This window comes from Rhinopithecus roxellana, chromosome 3 (assembly GCF_007565055.1).
Source record: "Rhinopithecus roxellana isolate Shanxi Qingling chromosome 3, ASM756505v1, whole genome shotgun sequence".
In the NCBI taxonomy this organism is placed as follows: domain Eukaryota; kingdom Metazoa; phylum Chordata; class Mammalia; order Primates; family Cercopithecidae; genus Rhinopithecus; species Rhinopithecus roxellana.
In genome coordinates, this window is record NC_044551.1 from 147,604,987 (window position 1) to 147,627,806 (window position 22,820).

At 38.7% G+C, this 22,820-nt stretch overlaps 2 protein-coding genes across 4 annotated transcripts in view; one reads left to right on the plus strand and one right to left on the minus strand.

Moving 5' to 3' along the window:
• LHFPL2 (LHFPL tetraspan subfamily member 2) overlaps positions 1–12,644 on the plus strand; it is a 165,875-nt gene extending 153,231 nt beyond the window's left edge. For both annotated transcript variants that reach the window (XM_030927774.1, XM_030927775.1), the window contains exon 4: positions 8,673–12,644. In XM_030927774.1, the coding sequence (XP_030783634.1) occupies positions 8,673–8,929 (257 nt within the window). In that variant the 3' untranslated portion in view covers positions 8,930–12,644. The remainder of the gene's footprint in view (positions 1–8,672) is intronic.
• A 6,158-nt stretch (positions 12,645–18,802) lies between these two features.
• SCAMP1 (secretory carrier membrane protein 1) overlaps positions 18,803–22,820 on the minus strand; it is a 117,912-nt gene continuing 113,894 nt past the window's right edge. For both annotated transcript variants that reach the window (XM_030927575.1, XM_030927574.1), the window contains one exon: positions 18,803–22,362. In XM_030927575.1, the coding sequence (XP_030783435.1) occupies positions 22,198–22,362 (165 nt within the window). In that variant the 3' untranslated portion in view covers positions 18,803–22,197. The remainder of the gene's footprint in view (positions 22,363–22,820) is intronic.

Genomic DNA, 22,820 nt, shown 5'->3' on the forward strand with positions numbered 1-22,820 from the left:
AAATCTACGTCTGATTGGTGTGCCTGAAAGTGACGGGGAAAATGCAACCAAGCTGAAAAACACTCTGCAGGATATCATCCAGGAGAACTTCCCCAACCTAGTAAGGCAGGCCAACATTCAAATTCAGGAAATACAGAGAAAGCCACAAAGCTACTCCTCGAGAAGAGCAACTCCAAGACACATAATTGTCAGATTCACCAAAGTTGAAATGAAGGAAAAAATGTTAAGGGCAGCCAGAGAGAAAGGTCAGGTTACACACAAAGGGAAGCCCATCAGACTAACAGCAGATCTCTCGGCAGAAACTCTACAAGCCAGAAGAGAGTGGGGGCCAATATTCAACATTCTTTTTTTTTTTTTTGAGACGGAGTCTCGCTCTGTCGCCCAGGCTGGAGTGCAGTGGCCGGATCTCAGCTCACTGCAAGCTCCGCCTCCCGGGTTTACGCCATTCTCCTGCCTCAGCCTCCCGAGTAGCTGGGACTGCAGGCGCCTGCCACCTCGCCCGGCTAGTTTTTTTTTTTTTTTTTTTTTGTATTTTTAGTAGAGACGGGGTTTCACCGTGTTAGCCAGGATGGTCTCGATCTCCTGACCTTGTGATCCGCCCGTCTCGGCCTCCCAAAGTGCTGGGATTACAGGCTTGAGCCACCGTGCCCAGCCAACATTCGTAAAGAAAATAATTTTCAGTAGTGGGATGGCTGGGAATTATTTTCTTTAAGAATGTTGAATATTGGCCCCCACTCTCTTCTGGCTTGTAGAGTTTCTGCCGAGAGATCTGCTGTTAGTCTGATGGGCTTCCCTTTGTATGTAACCTGACCTTTCTGGGTATATACCCAAAGGATTATAAATCATGCTGCTATAAAGACACATGCACACGTATGTTTATTGCGGCACTATTCACAATAGCAAAGACTTGGAATCAACCCAAATGTCCATCTGTGACAGACTGGATTAAGAAAATGTGGCACATATACACCATGGAATACTATGCAGCAATAAAAAAGGATGAGTTTGCGTCCTTTGTAGGGACATGGATGCAGCTGGAAACCATCATTCTTAGCAAACTATCACAAGAACAGAAAACCAAACACCGCATGTTCTCACTCATAGGTGGGAACTGAACAGTGAGATCACTTGGACTTGGGAAGTGGAACATCACACACCGGGGCCTATCATGGCGGGGGAGGGGGGAGGGATTGCATTGGGAGTTATACCTGATATAAATGATGAATTGATGGGTGCTGACGAGTTGATGGGTGCAGCACACCAACATGGCACAAGTATATATATGTAACAAACCTGCACGTTATGCACATGTACCCTAGAACTTAAAAGTATAATTAAAAAAAAAAAAAAAAGGTGTTGAAATTAAAATGCATCTGTTGAGAATGTAAAAGAAAAAAAATATTTTTCAACCTAGAATTTCATATCCAGCCAAACTAAGTTTCATAAGTAAAGGAGAAATAAAATCCTTTACAGACAAGCAAATGCTTAGAGATTTTGTAACCACCAGGCCTGCCCTACAGGAGATCCTGAAGGAAGCACTAAACATGGAAAGGAACAACAGGTACCAGCCATTGCAAAAACATGTCAAAATGTAAAGTCCATTGATGCTAGGAAGAAACTGCATCAACTAGCGAGCAAAATAACCAGCTAATATCATAATGACAGGATTTGATAACAAGGATATCCAGGAATTGAACTCAGCTCGGCACCAAGCGGACCTAATAGACATCTACAGAACTCTCCACCCCAAATCAACAGCACCACATCACACTTATTCCAAAATTGAGCACATAGTTGGAAGTAAAGCACTCCTCAGCAAATGTAAAAGAACAGAAATTATAACAAACTGTCTCTCAGACCACAGTGCAATCAAACTAGGACTCAGGGTAAGAAACTCAATCAAAATCGCTCAACTACATGGAAACTGCACAACCTGCTCCTGAATGACTACTGGGTACATAACGAAATGAAGGCAGAAATAAAGATGTTCTTTGAAACCAATGAGAACAAAGATAAAACATACCAGAATCTCTGGGACACATTTAAAGCAGTGTGTAGAGGGAAATTTATAGCACTAAATGCCCACAAGAGAAAGCAGGAAAGATCTAAAATAGACACCCTAAAATTACAATGAAAAGAACTAGAGAAGCAAGAGCAAACACATTCAAAAGCTAGCAGAAGGCAAGAAATAACTAAGATCAGAGCAGAACTGAAGGAGATAGAGACACAAAAAACCCTCCAAAAAAATCAATGAATCCAGGAGCTGCTTTTTTCAAAAGATCAACAAAATTCATAGACCACTAACAAGACTAATACAGAAGAAAAGAGAGAAGAATCAAATAGATGCAATAAAAAATGATAAAGGGGATATCACCGCCGACCCCACAGAACTACATACTACCATCAGAGAATACTATAAATACCTCTATGCAAATAAACTAGAAAACCTAGAAGAAATGGATAATTTCCTGGACAATTACACTCTCCCAAGTGAGAGTGTAAACCAGGAAGAAGTTGAATCCCTGAATAGACCAATAGCAGGCTCTGAAATTGAGGCAATAGCTAATAGCCTACCAACCAAAAAAAAAGTCCAGGACCAGACGGATTCACAGCCGAATTCTACCAGGGGTACAAGGAGGAGTTGGTACCATTGCTTCTGAAACTATTCCAATTAATAGAAAAAGAGGGAATCCTCCCTAACTCATTTTACGAGGCCAACATCATCCTGATACCAAAGCGTGGCAGAGACACAACAAAAAAGAATTTTAGACCAATATCCCTGATGAACATCGATGCAAAAATCCTCAATAAAATACTGGCAAACCGAATCCAGCAGCACATCAAAAAGCTTATCCACCATGATCAAGTGGGCTTCATCCCTGGGATGCAAGGCTGGTTCAACATACGCAGATCAATAAACGTAATCCAGCATATAAACAGAACCAAAGACAAAAACCACATGATTATCTCAGTAGATGCAGAAAAGGCCTTTGACAAAATTCAACAGCCCTTCATGCTAAAAACTCAATAAATTCGGTATTGATGGAACATATCTCAAAATAATAAGAGCTATTTATGACAAACCCACAGCCAATATCACACTGAATGGGCAAAAACTGGAAGCATTCCCTTTGAAAACTGGCACAAGACAGGGATGCCCTCTCTCACCACTCCTGTTCAACATAGTGTTGGAAGTTCTGGCCAGGACAATCAGGCAAGAGAAAGAAATCAAGGGTATTCAGGAAAAGAGGAAGTTAAATTGTCCCTGTTTGTAGATGACATGATTATATATTTAGAAAACCCCATTGTCTCAGACCAAAATCTCCTTAAGCTGTAAGCAACTTCAGGAAAGTCTCAGGATACAAAATCAGTGTGCAAACATCACAAGCATTCTTATACACCAGTAACAGTCAAACAGAGAGCCAAATCATGAATGAACTCCCATTCACAATTGCTTCAAAGAGAATAAAACACCTAGGAATCCAACTTACAAGGGATGTCAAGGACCTCTTCAAGGAGAACTACAAACCACTGCTCAGTGAAATCAAAGAGGACACAAACAAATGGAAGAACACACCATGCTCATGGATAGGAAGAATCAATATCGTGAAAATGGCCATACTGCCCAAGGTAATTTATAGATTCAATGCCATCCCCATTAAGTTACCAATGACTTTCTTCACAGAATTGGAAAAAACTGCTTTAAAGTTCATATGGAACCAAAAAAGACCCTGCATTGCCAAGACAATCCTAAGCCAAAAGAACAAAGCTGGAGGCATCACTCCATCTGACTTCAAACTATACTACAATGCTACAGTAACCAAAACAGCATGGTACTGGTACCAAAACAGAGATATAGACCAATGGAACAGAACGGAGTCCTCAGAAATAATACCACACATCTACAGCCATCTGATCTTTGACAAACCTGAGAGAAACAAGAAATGGGGAAAGGATTCCCTATTTAATAAATGGTGCTGGGAAAATTGACTAGCCATAAGTAGAAAGCTGAAACTGGATCCTTTCCTTACTCCTTATATGAAAATTAATTCAAGATGGATTAGAGACTTAAATGTTAGACCTAAAACCATAAAAACCCTAGAAGAAAACCTAGGTAATACCATTCAGGACATAGGCATGGGCAAGGACTATGTCATGTCTAAAATATCAAAAGCAATGGCAACAAAAGCCAAAATTGACAAATGGGATCTAATTAAACTAAAGAGCTTCTGCACAGCAAAAGAAACTACCATCAGAGTGAACAGGCAACCTACAGAATGGGAGAAAAGTTTTGCAATCTACTCATCTGACAAAGGGCTAATATCCAGAACCTATAAAGAACTCAAACAAACTTACAAGAAAAAAACAACCTCATCAAAAAGTGGCAAAGGATATGAACAGACACTTCTCAAAAGAAGAGGACAGATGAAAAAATGCTCATCATCACTCGCCAGCAGAGAAATGCAAATCAAAACCACAATGAGATACCATCTGACACCAGTTAGAATGGCAATCGTTAAAAAATCAGGAAACAGGCCGGGCGCGGTGGCTCAAGCCTGTAATCCCAGCACTTTGGGAGGCCGAGACGGGCGGATCACGAGGTCAGGAGATCGAGACCATCCTGGTTAACACGGTGAAACCCCGTCTCTATTAAAAAATACAAAAAACTAGTCGGGCGAGGTGGCGGGCGCCTGTAGTCCCAGATACTCAGAGGCTGAGGCAGGAGAATGGCGTAAACCCGGGAGGCGGAGCTTGCAGTGAGCTGAGAAGTAGTCACTGCAGTCCAGCCCGGGCGACAGAGCGAGACTCTGTCTCAAAAAAAAAAAAAAAAAAAAAAAAAAAATCAGGAAACAACAGGTGCTGGAGAGGATGTGGAGAAATAGGAAGACTTTTACAATGTTGGTGGGACTGTAAACTAGTTCAACCATTGTGGAAAAAAGTGTGGCGATTCCTCAAGGATCTAGAACTAGAAGTACCATATGACCCAGCCATCCCACTACTGGGGATATACCCAAAGGATTATAAGTCATGCTGCTGTAAAGACACATGCACACGTATGTTTATTGCGGCACTATTCACAATAGCAAAGACTTGGAATCAACCCAAATGTCCATCAGTGACAGACTGGATTAAGAAAATGTGGCACATATACACCATGGAATACTATGCAGCCATAAAAAAGGATGAGTTTGTGTCTTTTGCAGGGACATGGATGCAGCTGGAAACCATCATTCTCAGCAAACTATCGCAAGAACAGAAAACCAAACACCGCATGTTCTCACTCATAGGTGGGAACTGAACAGTGAGATCACTTGGACACAGGAAGGGAATCATCACACACCGGGTCCTATGGGCGGAAGAGAGGGATAGCATTAGGGGGTATACCTAATGTAAATGACGAGTTAATGGGCGCAGCACACCAACATGGCACATGTATACATATGTAACACACCTGCACATTGTACACATGTACCCTAGAACTTAAAGTATAAAAAAAATGCATTCATTTTACATTTAAGCCACATATAATACAAATGAAACATGCAGTTAATGTTGAATTGGAACAAAACATATGAACACTTTGATCTTTTAAAAGGAAGAGCAGCTAATGCTGCTCCACCTCAGCCTACACTCCGAGCTTTAGGGCAGAGGCTGCAGCACACCCAAAAATGCCTTTACATGCTGGGCTGGGGGACATTGTACAGAAGGCCCAGGGAGGGTACACCAGAGTGGCACCTTAGGACCTGGAGGAAGAAAACTATTAACGTCCGTCCCCATCATACCTGGTGGGGTGCTTCACAGGGAACAAAGTGGGATGCAGACAAGAGTAATTGGGGTTTACCATAGGCCTTAGAAATATTTAAGAATTGGTTAAATCATTTTAGATCTCAGCTGAATAAACTTCTGTTCAGATGGAGAATATTTTTTCAAGAGCACTAAAGTGTAGCCTGGGGGTCTCTTCTCTCCCCAAATTGTTATACTTCTCAAAATTTGCCCTTAACAAAAGCTGGTCTGCTTCTGTGTGGGAGGGGCCTGCCAAGGGCTTGACCTGTGTTCAGGCCGCTCGTCTGTTTCCGGTTTTGTTACAATGGTAGAACAGACTTCACGATTCATAGCCACCTATAAGTGATGGATTAGTCCATTCTATAGGTGAAGAATCATCCATCAGTCACTCAACCCAAAGAGGGCACAGCCTGGATTCAAACTAAAGTCAGAGCTCGTAATTATTAACGGAATCACCTCTTAATTTGGTGAGTCTCTGCTGTGGTCCACCATATTTCTGGTTTGTCTTCTAGCCTCCTGCCTTTGCACTAGACTATGGGGTCTTTTCTGCTGCTTGATTTCTACCCTTTCATTGCTGGTTCAGGACCTTCCATATTCTGGAGGACCAAGAGTCTGCACTGGCTGCTGGTCATTTCTTACGGCTTCTCTCCAGCTTCACTTGATCTTCCCAGCACCAATCACATTTTCTTGCTACAACTCATTGCTTCCCAGGTTCCCACCACTCAGATCTGTAGAGGGCCATGGAGTTAGAAAGACTTCCTTGTGAATCACCCCCCTTCAGACAGCATCTGAATGGATTCCCTCTACTCCACCCCTGCTACAAAGTCCCTTGAGGCCATCTGAGAAGAACAATGTGATGGGGTGGGGACACTGAGATCCCAAATGCCCTGGTAGTGACATGCCAAGCTGGACAATATCACAGGATGAAGACCACTATCAAAGTTGTGATGTGTGGGTTGACACACTGTCCCCAGTCTTCCTTCAAGCCTCATACTGCCATAAAGTCAGTCACGTTTTCTTTGTGGGGAAGTTGCTGTAAATGACTTAGAAGCTTTGGTGGGATAAACCCAGAGAATTTCAGTCAAGGTACGTAAAGAAACAGAACTTAGAGCCAAGATTAATAAGTGTAGAATTGATATTCCCAGGTATCTAAAAAGTGGGAACTTTGTAATCAAGCATTCTTGATTACATAGGTTGAATTTTTCAGAGAAAACGTTTTTCCCCTCCACATAAGATAAAGCCCTCTTCCTCCTCTTGCAGTATCTTGCAGGTGAAATAAAGGTCTTTAAAATATATCTATATATAAATATAAATACATATATATGTATATATGTATTTTTTTTTTTTCCCTTTTTTTTTTTTTTTTTTGAGACGGAGTCTCACTCTTTCGCCAGGCTGGACGATCTCAGCTCACTGCAACCTCCACCTCCCGGGTTCAAGCGCTTCTCTTGCCTCAGCCTTCCGAGTAGCTGGGACTACAGGCGTGCCACCACACCCAGCTAATTTTTGTATTTTTAGTGGAGACGGGGTTTCACCATGTTGACCAGGATGGTCTCACTCTGTTGACCTCGTGATCCACCTGCTTCAGCCTCCCATAGTGCTGGGATTACAGCCGTGAGCCACTGCACCTGGCCTAAAGATTTGTTACCAAGAAAGGTTTAAGGTTTTGCTGAGTAAAATCTGGGGGGCCTAGGCTGCTTTTGTTATTTCAGGCCTCTGGCTTTTTTGGGAGGAGCTGTTGTCTTGTGACTGGCAGCCAGGGTGAGGCACCCACTGCAGGCACAGGGCTGATACCTGAGGGTCAGCAAGCGACTCCTTTTGTGCCTCACCCTAGTCCTAGCTTTGGTGGGACTAGGCATGAAAAATAACTCGAGTGATGCATTCTGGTTATATAGTGAGCAGTAATGCTGTGAAGAACAGTAAAATAGGTGTTTAAAATTACAAGGTGGTAGGGTCAGCAGAATGGAAGTAAAGCTTATTAGTGTCTACTCTCTTAAAAGTACACAGACAGAAAGTCCTTACAAAGTTTGCAATTTGTTTGTAACAAATCAGGTAAAGACCTGGTCTCCCTCTTGGCCCTTGCTCTTGCATTTAATCAGGCTGACATTAGGTGGTTCTGTGTGAATTTTGCTTATACCAGGAGTTGGCAAACCCTTTCTGCAGAAAGACAGTAAATATTTTAGGTTTTGCAGACCATACCAAAGCAGTCGTAGGCATCCAAAAATGAATGGCTGCAGCTGTGTTCCAATAAAACTTTACTTGTAAACCTACATTTGGCTTGAGGGCCTTAGTTTGCCAACATCTGCCTTAGACCAAAAGAGAAATGCTCAGTGCACCAAAAGCCCTGTGGGAATACATAGTAACAAGTTGGCCACGAATGGTGGGGGCCGAGGTGGGAGGATCACTTGAGCTTAGGAGTTTGAGACCAGCCTAGGCAACATAGCAAGACTCATCTCTACTTAAACGAAAACTTAGCGAGGTGTGGTGGTGTGTGCCTGTAATCCCAGCTACTTGGGAGGCTGAGGCAGGAGGATAGCTTGAACCCAGGAGTTCAAGTGCAGTGAGCTACAGATGCACCACTGCACTCCTGCCTGGGCAACAGATTGAGACTCTGTCTTAAGAAGAAGAAAAGTAACAATTTGCTTTTCTAGAAGAGAAATTTTTAGTGGATTCACATTCCAACATGTAAAAAAGTGGCTGAAAATATTTCTAATAATGTGTTATTTCTTGATCAGGTCACATTAGTTGCATGAAAACAGTCCCAACACTTTCTGTTGCAGAATAGATGCTCTTGCCCAAAGCAAGCAAATCAAGTAATAATTACATCAGATCTGGACAGTTGTAGCACCACGGGGATTTTCTAACCTGTTTTCTCTTTTGTTCTGCAGGTCTATTCCTTATCCTTGGTTTGATACTCTACCCTGCTGGCTGGGGTTGCCAGAAGGCCATAGACTACTGTGGACATTATGCATCTGCCTACAAACCTGGAGACTGCTCCTTGGGCTGGGCCTTTTATACCGCCATCGGGGGCACAGTCCTCACTTTCATCTGTGCTGTCTTCTCCGCACAAGCAGAAATTGCAACCTCCAGTGACAAAGTACAGGAAGAAATTGAAGAGGGGAAAAACCTGATCTGCCTCCTTTAGTTTGGAAAAGACATTAATGCCATTTTCTCCCTTGAGTAATCTTGTGAAACAGTTCACAGTTTCATCATTTGAGTCAAGTGGACAACCAACCTTTACCTACCAAAGCCACGTTCCACGGCCCGAGGCTTAAACAGGACCAGTGAGAGGCCACATCCAGCTACGCAAAGTTACTGGACATGCGGTCTGCAGTGGACATTATAAGGAATGGAACATGAAAATAGTATATAATCCCTGACCTGGAGTTACCAAGTTCTGTCAGACTCCATCTCCCCCAGGTTCTATGAAGGATAATAATCTAAATCATTAGGGCAGCAGTTTCTCTGGTAATAGAAGAGACCATCCGCCAGATTTGTAGGCTGCTTCTGCTCCAACGCTGCCTGTCTGTGAGCATCTCTGCCTCAGAATGGGGTTTTGGGTTGGAGTTTTTGTTTTCCTCTGTTCTTTCAAGGCATCTCAGTTGGAGACGAACAGAAAACTATAAATTTTACTGGGGACAGGATGTGTTTGCTAAAGGGCACAGCAAGATACTGTCTTTTGCTTAGCTGACCAAAGGAGTCAGCAGGGGTGGTGTAGAGTCATGCTGTGGAACTTATTCTAGGCTGAATCCTAGGGTAAGGTGGATCAACTGAACTGTCACTCCAGAGATTTTAGAAATTTGAGTAAAGAATAAGAACCTATACAATCATATGAGAACAAAAATAAATACGAAATCTTGCTAGTGAAGACATATTTTTTCCTCTTCCCAGCAGCCAGGCCAGCACCAGTTCTGGCCCAGTGTCCTCTTCTGGAGATCACATGTTTTTCTCCTAAGGTTAGGATTGTGCTTTGACTGCCAAAGGAAACCTCACTCTGTTTCCTCCTTCCAGGGACTGAGGTCTCCAAGCCAGCTGCGGCTCATTCAGATGTTCACTGGGAGGACTTGCCAGAATCTCGGCACTTGCGGGGAGACCTTTCCTCCCTATTTGGTGACCGTGCTGTAGTCAGCTCTATTTCCAATCCCGACAGTAGCAGAATGGCATTCTACAACAAAAAGAAGCTAGTTATGGGAGTTAAGTTTTTGTAGTTACTGGTGTTGATCCTGAAAGCAGACTGAGATAAAATTAAATTGCTGCAACTGAAGAACTGCAGCCAAGACTTTAATTAATTCCAGGAAAGTACAGAGGACAAAGTTAATTCAAAAAGAGGAGCTAGATCAAGGTCACAGCACTGCCTATACCTGTTTACAAAAAGAATCAAATACCACTATGAATAAGGATTCAGGGGCTTTTAAACTACTTTCCTAATTACCAATATCACTGATTCAGGAAGACAGTATCTCAGAATGACCACAGCATCACAGAAACAAACTACTCTGACATTATGGGAGCTTCAAAATTGTATCATGATACAGAAACACTTCTTAGCACTTTAAGAGATTTCTGGAAGGGGAAAAAGTGTAGGTCTTTGGGTTCATTAATCTGCTCGCTTGAGGACTTTGTTTTGAAAAAGTACCTTCTGTGGACAAGGTATTGTGTGTTAAGTGCTACCAGCTATACAACCCTGGTTCAGATTTTGCAACCTTGCCCCAAGTGAATCATGTTAAAGCTGTCTGAGTCTAAAGCACCATAACGTGGTGCAGAACAGATAATTATTCAGAGATGGAATGGGACAACTAAAGTTTTACTGCATTCTAGTTTGGGGCCTATATGAGAAACCATCTTATCTCACAGATAAGGGCTAAGGGCAAAAGGGGTGGGAGGTGTTAGGCCTTAATGAGTTTCCCATTCCTGAACCAAAATTCAAAGTGAGCGAGATATAAATCCTGTGATTTTGGTGAAGAAAAAAAACGGGTATCTTCATAGCAGCCTAGGAAACATTAACCATATCTCTCTCTAACACCACCCAGAAAGAGGCTGGAGGAGCCACTGGACAAAGCTCCTGTTTCTGTGTGTACATTTATAATGTTCTAACCAAGTCTCAAACCTTGGCAATAATTTTCATTAAAAGCAATCCCATTCATCAGACAAATCTTGATGGAAAACACAGAATTTTTCCATAAACTTATCAGAAGACTCACTTTTTTTTTTTTTTCTGGGATAGAGAAACCATTTTCTGACAGTAGGTTTACAATCTCAGTGTCCTTACAAGTTAGGTCCTAAGCTCAGAGGATCCTCCAAGCATGTCCATCACCTGATCTTTGGCTAAGGCGGCAGTGTACCTCTAGATCAACCTGGAAACAGTCACAAGGGAGTGTGACTTCTTGGCCATAATAAAGTCACTTGACAGTGTTTATGTTACTCATTTGAACACACAGAAGACAAAAGCACAGGTATGCACACACACAAAACCCCAAACCACTAAAAACTACCTAAACACTGAGTAAATAGTAAAAAGATAATGTTGGGATTTTTAAACCTTGAATTCATTAGCCAGGCTTGGGGTGAAAGGACCATCTAATATCATGCTAGTCTAAACCATACTCTTCCACACAGCTGTTTAAAAACCACTGGGTATGAGGAATATGCTAGAAAGAAATGTTAAAAATAGATTGTTGGCCCACACTTATTTTTCTAATAAATAGGACCATTATTACTACCAGGATAGTCTTATTTATTTTGCCTGAATTTGTGCTTAAAGAAAGTCTCATGACAGGATGGGATGGGCTGCGCTTCTCAGTGAACTCTGAGGCAGAAATATTTGCCTTGGATTCTGTGGATTTTTTAAACCTGTGTGCTGATAATTCAAACAATGTTGCATTAATTGTGTAAGGGTTTTTTATAGTTTTCAAACATCTGTGGTGTAATGATCTTTGTTAAACATATATTCTGTAAAGTGCCATAGTCTTTTTTTTATGTGTAGCATATTTAAAAATATATGTGTATATTATACATACACAAGTTCGTGTGAAAGATGTGCAATAACAAAGGTGTATGTATGTTTTGTTGTTCTGGAAACTGGACAGGAGTCAAAACAGGAATGTTTCTGTTTTGGCAAAGGAGAGTTCCACATTTTTGCCTTCATGGCTTATTCAGTAACCTATAATTTTAATGCTACACAAATCTTATGTGAAGAAAAGACTGGTATGAAATCATTTTCTCCTGGGTCTAAAATAATCACTAGCATATGTCAAGGTTAAGCCAGCAAGCCAGGCCCAGTTAATGCTAGTCTTATCATGTGAAATGTGAAGCTGCCATGTTGCCTTTTCTCTTAGTAAGATAACTAGTAGCTGGTACATAATCACTGAGGAGCTATTTCTTAACATGCTTTTATAGACCATGCTAATGCTAGACCACTATTTAAGGGCTAATCTCACACCTCCTTAGCTGTAAGAGTCTGGCTTAGAACAGACCTCTCTGTGCAATAACTTGTGGCCACTGGAAATCCCTGGCCGGCATTTGTATTGGGGTTGCAATGACTCCCAAGGGCCAAAAGAGTTAAAGGCACGACTGGGATTTCTTCCGAGACTGTGGTGAAACTCCTTCCAAGGCTGAGGGGGTCATTAGGTGCTTTGGAGGAACTCAGCACCATTTGATATTCAACAGCCACTTGAGCCAAATATAAAATTGTATTTACAGCTGATGGACTCAATTTGAGCCTTCAAACTTGTAGTTACCCTATTATATTGTAAACTAATACATTGTTTGTCTAGCATTGATTCGGTTCCTGTGCATATGTATTTTCACAATGTGCTCCCCTCCCCAGATCTTAATTAAACCAGATTTTGCAAATTCATTCTTATTCTTTCAAGTCTGAGTATACTGGCTTCAATATGATGTGTATAATCTGATCAAGAAAATACCTATCAATCAGTCAACATTTATTTTAAACACTAGCTTACATGTAATGTTGATGAATGGAAAAAAGATATTTAGGTATTTTAAACTATCCCATTCACTAGTAACATATATGTCACTATCTGTGTTATCTTTAATGTCAAGTATGTATTTCTTCCTTGAAGAAGCATCAACACAATTATAAATAGGAAAAAACATCTCAAGTATTATAAACATATCTTAATTTTAAAGTAAAGCTATGAAATATGAAAATGCTCCATTAAAAAGGGATTTTCAAACATAAATATGTAACAATGACAAGGGGGAAAAGTTAACTGAAAGACACATTCTCCTCTTCCAACAACAACCCTAAAAATAAAAGCCAATGATACGGTGCCATTCCACATCCATATTTCCTGAAGGTAATCCTGGCCATAAAAAGCCTCATCCAGAATAGGTGGAATTCTAATTTATAAACTCAAGAATCACACTAAATCCCCTTCTCAACTCTTTCAACTCCCTGTATCCCATGAAGCATTTATTATTTCATACACACAAAAAAAGGCAATTTCTTTCCCTGATCTAGGGCCTATGACAGTTGAAATTACATTTATGTTCTGGTTTCTAATAAAAATAAAAACTGACAAAGTTACCCACATCAGTTTTAAAAAACCACACACGGTTTTCCAAATAATCATGATTTGAATAACCCAAGAAAAATTAGAAAATTTCCATTGCTTTTTCAGCTGTTATACTCTCCAAAATTTAATCCACAGAGAATGGCAGAAGCTGGGGAATCCTCCTATGTGCGTCCCCCACTTCCCATCCTTAGTTGTTATCTAGCAATTCTGCTACTAGGTCCACTTTCCACACTGATCTTCCTGGAACATGCTGCATTCAAATTACACCTACACCCCCTTAAAGCTTTTGCTTAACCAAACAACCACTTAGAACGGTCCTTACTAACATGGACGTTTTATGTGGATATTATTTCAGTAGTTTCCAACAATCTTTTTCAACCCTCAAACAATGAAGGGTAAGGCATCAAAGCAAACTTTACTCTTCAAAGCAGTAAGAACCAACAACTTTTATTTCAGAGGCCCTCACTAACAGCTGAGTCATTTGGCAGAGCCATCCCCCTGCTGCTCCTACTACTATCTTCTTCCTTGCTCAACTTCCTCTCCTTACCCTGAACAGCTGTGTAAGATAAGTCTTGCAGACATGAACTGCCAATTTTACTAAGGTACACAGGACACAGATAAAAGCATACAAAAGGAGGAAGCAGTGAAACCAAAACCACATGGGAAAGAAAAGTCAATCAAGTAACACATTGCTATTAGCAGCTTTTTAGCTTTTTATAGCCAAACATCCTGAAAAATTAAACACCTACAGGTAGACAGTCCAGAAAGTGCCTATGTTTAAGAGAAATCACTATGATTTTATTCACAAGAGACAAAAGCCTGAATTAAGGCAGTGATGGTAAAAGACAGTCAATGGGATGAATTCTATGTTAGGGAAAAGAATGGACAGGTGGACTGATCAGAAGTGAAGGGGAAGGAGAGGAAAGAGTCTAGGATGACAGCCAGGTATTTAGTGTAGACACTGGGTGGAAGGTGATGTGATCACCAAGATGAAGACTCCAGAAAAAGCAGGGACAGTGAAGGTGAGGAGGTTCAGCTTAGGCTGCCAATGTAGAAGTCCTGTGTGCGGCTAGGACTATACTAGGGAGAGAGATTGATTTGGGAGTCATCAATACACCTGAGAGATGGTAAGTGTTCTTAGTTATTGTGCAATTTCTAAGGGCAGATACTACACTAAGCACTTCACAAAATTCATTTATTCATCAAAACCTTATGAGATAGAAACTACTACTATCATTTTACAGGTAACTGTCACTTAAATAACTGAGGTTAAATAATGTGTCCCAGGTTAGAAAGCTAATAAGTGGCAAAGTCAAAGCTCAGATATATGTTTGACAACAAAGGTAACCCCCTCAAACTGTTTTGTTTCCTTCTACCTGGAATGCACAGGGTGGGAAGGCAGCCAATGCAAACTCCTGGGCAACACCAATATCTCTGCATTGCAGACACTTAGAATAACTTCCAAATAAAACTCCAAAAGGGCCTCACCATCACAACTGATGAAAACACTGCTTCTTCCTCCGTTTCAGAGAAAACACCTAGCGATTTTTCGTAATTTTGAAGATGACATCATATGTCTCAATTTATCAATCAGGATTTAGCTCAATCCTGAAAACAGACACAAGAAATTCAGTATATGACAGTGGGAAAGTAAATGATAGGCTGTGACAGTTTTCATTGTTTTCTTAGTATCGATAATCTCTCATTCAGGGTAAGCAACTATTATAATCACACAAGAAGCATATTTAACCTAATAATAAGGATTTGATTTGTCCTTAACTGAAGTTTCTCCAAACTCGCAAACGCCAAAGACCCTTTAGTAAATTTACACTGCTGAAGGATGGGCAGCAGGACTCACCTTTAGGTGGCAGGTGTTAGCATTTGGTCTGGAGAATCCAAAAATCATGTAAAAATTTTTTTTGTTGATTTTTTTTCCAGTATCCATTGTCCCTAAAGGATGGACATGAATGACTGGAAATATGGAAGGATGAAAGGGAAGACAAATGGAACGAGGCGGCATGGTGGGGCAGCCACACTTGGCAGGAGTCAGGGGACCTGCCTGTTCTCATCATCCCTCTCCAGCCCCTCACCACCACCACTCACTGAGTACTTTGGGGTATTTTCCTAGAACTCTACAAAAACAAGGCCAACAACAGAAATTATATCACAAATTTGGTATGAAGATTAAGTGATGTATATAAAGCATTTAGTACAGAACACTGGTATACAGTTAAGCCCACAATAAGTTACTATTAGAAAAAAACTAAGAAAATACTGTCCACCCAGACTGTTATCATTTTAAAATTACAATCTATGAAAGGTAACATAACTTGTTGTCAAAACCCATGTAATTCTACCTAGAGAGACTTGGTGGATTGGCTACCTGAGGCCACCATTTCTTTTTCCATCTTGTTATAACAGAGCATTCAGCTAATTATCTTTACCTTACAGCTTTCAGGAAGTGGAATATTTCTTGGTGGGTGCAGGATACTCAGTTACTCCTATTTAGCAAAACCAAAAACAAACAAACCCGTAGCATTGGGTGAGCTCATAAGCCATGTGAAACCAGAATGCTCAGAAAAGGAACCTCCTGATTTGTCAAAATCTATTGGGATAAAAGACTTTTTAGAAAAGGAACATCCAATGCTGGCCAAGGGTGTGAAGAAAGAGGCCTTTCTGTACATTGCTGATGGAGTTACATATGGATAAAACTTTTCTGGAGAGCAACTTGGCAATGCACATGAAAGGCGCTTTAAAAACTATACATGCCCTTTAACTCAGCAATCTGTACTAAAGAGAAAACAAAAGCTCGAGTCCCTACATTTAGCAACAATATGTTCCTTGATAAATTATTTATAACTTTAAAACCCTGAAAATCAAAACCTAAAGGAATAAGACTTTATGATACATACATAGGATGGTAGCCATATAGCTATACCAAATGTTACAGAAATACATTCAGAGATATTAAAATCGTCAATACATATTTATATCATAACTGAAATAAGATAAACTGTTGTGTTAGTTAAGATCCTCCAGTTAAAAGTAATAAGAAACCAATTCAAGACAGCTGAGGGAGAAAAAGCGGTAAGATTATGAGGATAATGGGAAAAGGGTGAGCAGTAGGGCTCTGTAAAGGAAAAGGAAAGCCACTAGATATTTTCTATGTCATTCATTTTACATCTCCTGTTATGTCTATTTCATTCTTCATTTTCATTGCAGACCAGCTTTCTTGGTGATTCCTTCCTCATGGCAGAAAATGGCTACCTCTTATGTTCCAATTCTGGAACAGTAGAGTTCCAGACATATCTACATTCAGAATAAAAAACTGATGAGCCAGGAATGAGTCCACTATGGCCAGATGACATCCAGTACCAGTGTGGACTTTAAGGACCCAAAGAAATGGGGCTTTTGGGAACTAGGTAAGTATCCCTAAAGGATGTACAAGGATGTACGGGGTCATCTCATTTTTAATATTAGGAAGTTTTTTCCCTAGAAAAATTAATAGATATAAACCAGATTTTAATAGAAGTTATTCATGGATGTAAAATTATGAGAATTTTAGTTATTTCTTTTGCTTATAAATATTTTCTATAATTTATACTGAAATGTACATTGATTTTATAAATTAAGTTAATTTAAAAAAGTAAACTATCAGGCCATTATGACATTAAAGCTGAGTGAGGGGAAAATAAGGTTTTTAAAAATCCATATTGCTTATATATCTTAACTCTACAAAATATATATGCATAGAAAAAGATTGGAAGACAATAAAATATTAGCAGAGGTACCCCAAGATGGCAGAATTAAAGATTTATTTTTATTTTCTCATTTATCACTTTCTGAATTTTTAATTGTTCTACAACACATATGTATTGCTTTTATACTAGAAAAAAAATGTGAGGGATGCATAGGCCCAGTGGGTTCAGTTTTTGTGCAGGAGACTAGAATACTGTAGACACCAAAGTGATCACCAGATAAAAGACACTGATTTTTGGTGTTTTCCCCCATCCCCAAAATACCTGAATATTACGACAAACTGCCAACAGTAACAACTACTACAACCATGATTTATCTTGAGAATCACTGGCATACAAAATATTAAAAGTTGTGGAGGAATTCTAGAATTACATTTAAGTAAGCACTGAAAATAACTAGAAATTAAAAATAAAACTTGTATGGTATGATTCTACAAACTGGAACTGCTTTAATGTATATAAGATAATATTCAGAGTAATCTTATATTACTAGGTGGGTGATTAACTATTTTCTGCTCCTTAATATTAGAAAAAAGATTGAGGCCGGGCGCGGTGGCTCAAGCCTGTAATCCCAGCACTTTGGGAGGCCGAGACGGGCGGATCACGAGGTCAGGAGATCGAGACCATCCTGGCTAACACGGTGAAACCCTGTCTCTACTAAAAAATACAAAAAATCAGCCAGGCGAGCTGGCGGGCGCCTGTAGTCCCAGCTACTCGGGAGGCTGAGGCAGGAGAATGGCGTGAAGCTGGGAGGCGGAGCTTGCAGTGAGCTGAGATCCGGCCACAGCACTCCAGCCTGGGCGACATAGCGAGGCTCTGCCTCAAAAAAAAAAAAAAAAAAAAAGAAAAAAGAAAAAAGATTAAATGGCTTTTAGTGTTAGGAGGGTTTCAGCTACACCATCAGCCATGTCAAGCCCAGAAAGATATGAACTGAAAAATAAATCAGGATTTGGACAAACATAAAGTTTAACACTCACTACACTGCCACATGACAGTTCCCATGTTCCCTTGCCATTTGAAACATGGCCAGTACTAATCAAAATTATATACATTAAATGTTTGTCTTACCCAAACCCCAAAGTTAAACTGTAAATATAAAACCCACGGGGGGGTAGGGGTGAGGAAACTGGAGAGCAGTCTTTTCCCTATTTTCCTACAACCTTCAAATAAGAGATATCTGCTTATATAAGATACATTAGTGGCAATACCTGGCTTAGAAAGTTTCTAGATTTATTTCTAGCTCTCTACATACTGTGATAAAGTCCTAAAGTTGAAAACTACCCACCAATATTACAGGCATGCTGCTTTATAAAATTTGCCCTAAAATTCTAGCCAAAATACTTCACTTTCTGTAATACTTAATATGTGAGATAAAACTTTTTAGCTCAATAAAAAAGTATTTAAAACAACTCATGTTTTAAACACATTCTACTCTAAATAAATGTATACTATTGTACTTTAAAATGTATCAAAGTAAGGTGTTTTCTATTTTTTAACCATCCTCAATTTTTTAAAATTAACCAATCTTATTTCACCTCTAAAGGGCTTAATCACATGAAATGGACAAATTCCTCTGGACATTTTCCTTAAGGAAAAACTGAAAGGAGATATAGTGAAATGGTGTATGACAGCCATGGTAATTCTAAGGTATACATAAGCAGGGGGAAAAAATGCTCAAAAAATAACAAAATTCTGTATATAAACAGTCATGCTAAACACAGATTTGTACCAATAAGGGTACCGAATCAGATGTTAACAACAGTGTTTTCAGAAAAAGATACAGCAATGAGTAAAAAGCACTATTACAAATGATTTACAGAAACGACTAATTAACCTAACATAAATCCCCTTAAAATGCAAACCATACATTATCTTAACATGAATTACAGAATATTTTCCTAGTAAATTAGGTGTAAAAATCCAAACTCGCTTTTTAAAATACAACAACCAGAAAATAAGGAATACCGTTCCTTTTTTAACATGTATTTCTCAAAATAAGATTCACCATGAACATTATTTTAGATATTTTTACATCTTCTTTAGCTAACCAAGTGAAAAATCCAATATACACAAATAGGTACTTTCATCAGTACATAAAAGAGCAATAGGTAGCGAAGTTAGAAATGAGAATACAATTGAATAAATACAATACTAGTACAGAGACACCCATTTTTAATCCACAATGAAATATCTGAGTCACGAATAGGTTTTCCATTTTGAATCTAACTTCTAGATGATCTGTATTTTGACCTTAAAGGGGCCAAACTATTTAATATGGATGAAACCCCATGTTCCACTACCTGTAAAGGTCTAATGCAACAGAAAAATGGTCATTTTCTGTTGCTCAGAGTTTTTAAGTAGGTCTTTCATATTATTTTGTTTAGCACATGACAGACTTATACACATATTTTTAAAAAATCAAACATGGAATTTCTATATACATCAAACCTTTAACAATGTCTGTCTCTGAATTGCTATTATAGTGTTTAAAATTATACAAACAAACATCCAGTAAACAGCATTTTATTTTATGACACTCTGTGTTAATACAATAAATATACAAAACTTCTAACCCACTGAAACATGCAACATTAGAGGGACACATGGAGGGCATTTCTGTAGAACCATGACAGTCACCATGATGGCAGCGCAATATTAGTTACTGACAAAATATACAAACATCTCTAGATAAATAATCCAAGTCCCAAATTACAAATCATTGAGTAATGATTTTCCAGTGTTCAAACTTTAGTTTGAAATAAAATCGCCATAATTTAATATTACAAACTGAAAAATAACATGGATGACTACTATGTGAAGACCATTTATGACTATGATTTCATGACTGTGATTTTAGTATTAAATATAAAACACTAACAAATGCCAATCTTTTGCTGAGTGAAAATTTAACAATTTGCTGATAGAGAAAAGTAAATGTAAGAATTTAAAGCTCCTTTCATACGATCATACTACAAGCATTGCCATCATTTCAATGCACACGTATATTTTTAAAAAACAATTTTCTCTCTCAAACTTGTATTAAATAACTGGATTTTAAAACATTTTCCCCATCCACACAAAAAAAGATGTGGGTTCTAATTATTCTTTGCTATTTAATAATGCTACCTTTGAGGATTTCTATGTAATATAAACATTCCAATTCTGAAGCAAAGTATTTCAGCATTTTTCAAAAGTTTCTAATATATCTTTTGTTTGTAGTGTGTAGAAAAAAATGGACTTGGGATATAAGTTAATGGTGAATATAGGTGCTCTTGCTGTATTTTGTGGTTAATGTTTTGAATGTATGCAAAATCTACACTCAATAAAGCACACTGATAAAAAAGATTTCCAATAACACTACAGGCTCTGAAAAACAAACTGGCTAAGTTGGTTGAGAATGCAGGTAGAAATTATGGCTGATTCGAAATATTTACAAAATCAGCTTTAAATTCATATGCTGAAGAGTAAAAGAAATGTCTTCCAAGTATACCTGATGTCAGTAAGATCCCAAATAAATCAAATGTAAACACCATCTGGATGGATCTGTGTTACCTAGTAACACGCAGCGCTGCTTCATGGATAGTGAGAACTTGGCATCCCACCTCTAGCATGAAACTTTTTCTGTAACTCCAGGTTTGGGGAGAATGAAAGCGATTTAACTATTTATGCCTATCTGATTTTTTAAAAAATAAGGATTTCCAGCCTCTAATATCACAATCCTTACTTAAAATCTAATTGAAAAATCACCATCTATCATTCTGCAATCTTAAATTAGCTAGACTTTCAAAACACAGTAGCATGACTTACAAATGTCTTTGAGTCACTTAATCAGTGTTAAAATTGATTCAAAGTTTGAACCCAAGAATACTATAAGAACGAAGTTCTGTGCTGCATAGTAACAATTTTAATGTGATTATCTTAATGCATTTAACTGTATTTATATTTTCTTGCTTGGTGCAAGTTAAATGCTTTTTTTTTCTATTGCTGGAAATTTTCGGTATATTCAGTCTGTCTCAAAAAGTGAAAGACAGGTGCATTTAGGGATTCAAGTACATGAAAAAATGCCAGGGTCTTTTTATGTTTGATGCCACTGGAGATTAAAAGCTAAAGGAAAATCCCTTAAATACTGTACATTCTTTTTAGACAACGGTTAGGCTAGCCTTTAATACCTCTGTTAAAAATCACACACACACATGCCCCAAAAAGAGCTGCCAGACACAATCTTAGTTGTAACCACAGAATATACCAAAGTTTTCATATAGCAAAATGTTACTATATGACTACCGAAATTTTTAAAAGGAATTATTACCACTACTTTCTACTGCATTAACTACCTTCTCTTTTGGATAATGTACTGCGTATTATATTAAATTCTTATATTGCACCCCCAAACTTTTTATATAAAAGAAACTCTTGCAGAAAACCATTTCTGTGATTCCATTAACCCCTGAATCCTACAACCATAAGCAGTACAGAAGCCAAAATACTAATTCTCTTAATATAAGAAATGTGGTGCCCATGCAAATCAGAGATTGTTATCAAAATATCAGCTACTCTAAAAAAAAAAAAGAAAAGAAAAAGATGACAAATACTACATTATCTACTACAAAATGCAAATAGGCTCTTCACTGGTAACTGAAACAGCTAAAAAGCAAGCCCATTTAAAATCCCTAAGTCTCTGCTGGCCTATTTCTTTCAATATAAATAGGGAAAAAGGAATGAAACATAGTTTACTTTTTCAATGCACAATCCTTATCTCTAAAGATTCTTGAAAGAACTACTGCAGTTAGTATTAAACGTGTTTTTAATCATAAGTACCATTATTAATTTTCAGTGGGTCACCACTGAAATAATTCACTGAACGTCATCCCCCAAAAAATATGGAGAATATTTATTTAGCATGTAATATTTTTTCTGCAAGGGGCACTGAAATATTAAGAAACTATTAGGTAAAGTAATAAGACAAGGAAGTTTTCCTGGTTTTAGCCCATGCACAAGTGAACAGGAAATATCCATGCTGTCTGTACTCTGTGTTTTGAACATAAAAATATTTGTAGAATACAGTAACTGGAGAAAAAAGTACAGTCAAAAGGTAACAGTGTATTGTTTGAAGATTCTTAAATTTGGTTACCCTTGAAAGCATTCTGAGCTGCACTAGATGCTGCAGTTGAAGCTGCATTTGCAGCTGCGGTCTGGACAGTTTTGTTGGACATCACACCTGTTGCAAACTCTTGTTGGGCCTTCTCAAAACTCGCACCTGTTGTGCGATATAGTCCATGTACCTACAGAGGCACAAAAAAGTGGGAGAAGGTAAGTAGCAACCTACACATTCATTTCCAGCAGCTCTTAATCTCAACATTAATCAAACAAAAAAGACTAGATTGTAGTCATGCTTCCTAAGATCAAGAATATTAGCCACCAAACTGACACACAATAATTGTATTTAAACATTTTTCTTAAAACAGGTTTTCCTTTTCTTTTCCAAGCTGAAGAGATAATTATGCTAATTCAAACCAAAAATAAAGAACTTCTTAGCTAACTGCAAAAAGTTGTATTTTCCTCTGCACCCAATTAGTCAAGTGAAATTATTACAGCATTACAATGAAATGGTATAAACATAGTAACAAGAAACAATACATTAATTTATGACCCCAAACTATTCAGAGAGAACATTACCTTATCTATATCCATTTTAGCTATATATGCACCACAGGCCCTGTTATAATCAAATGAGATCATT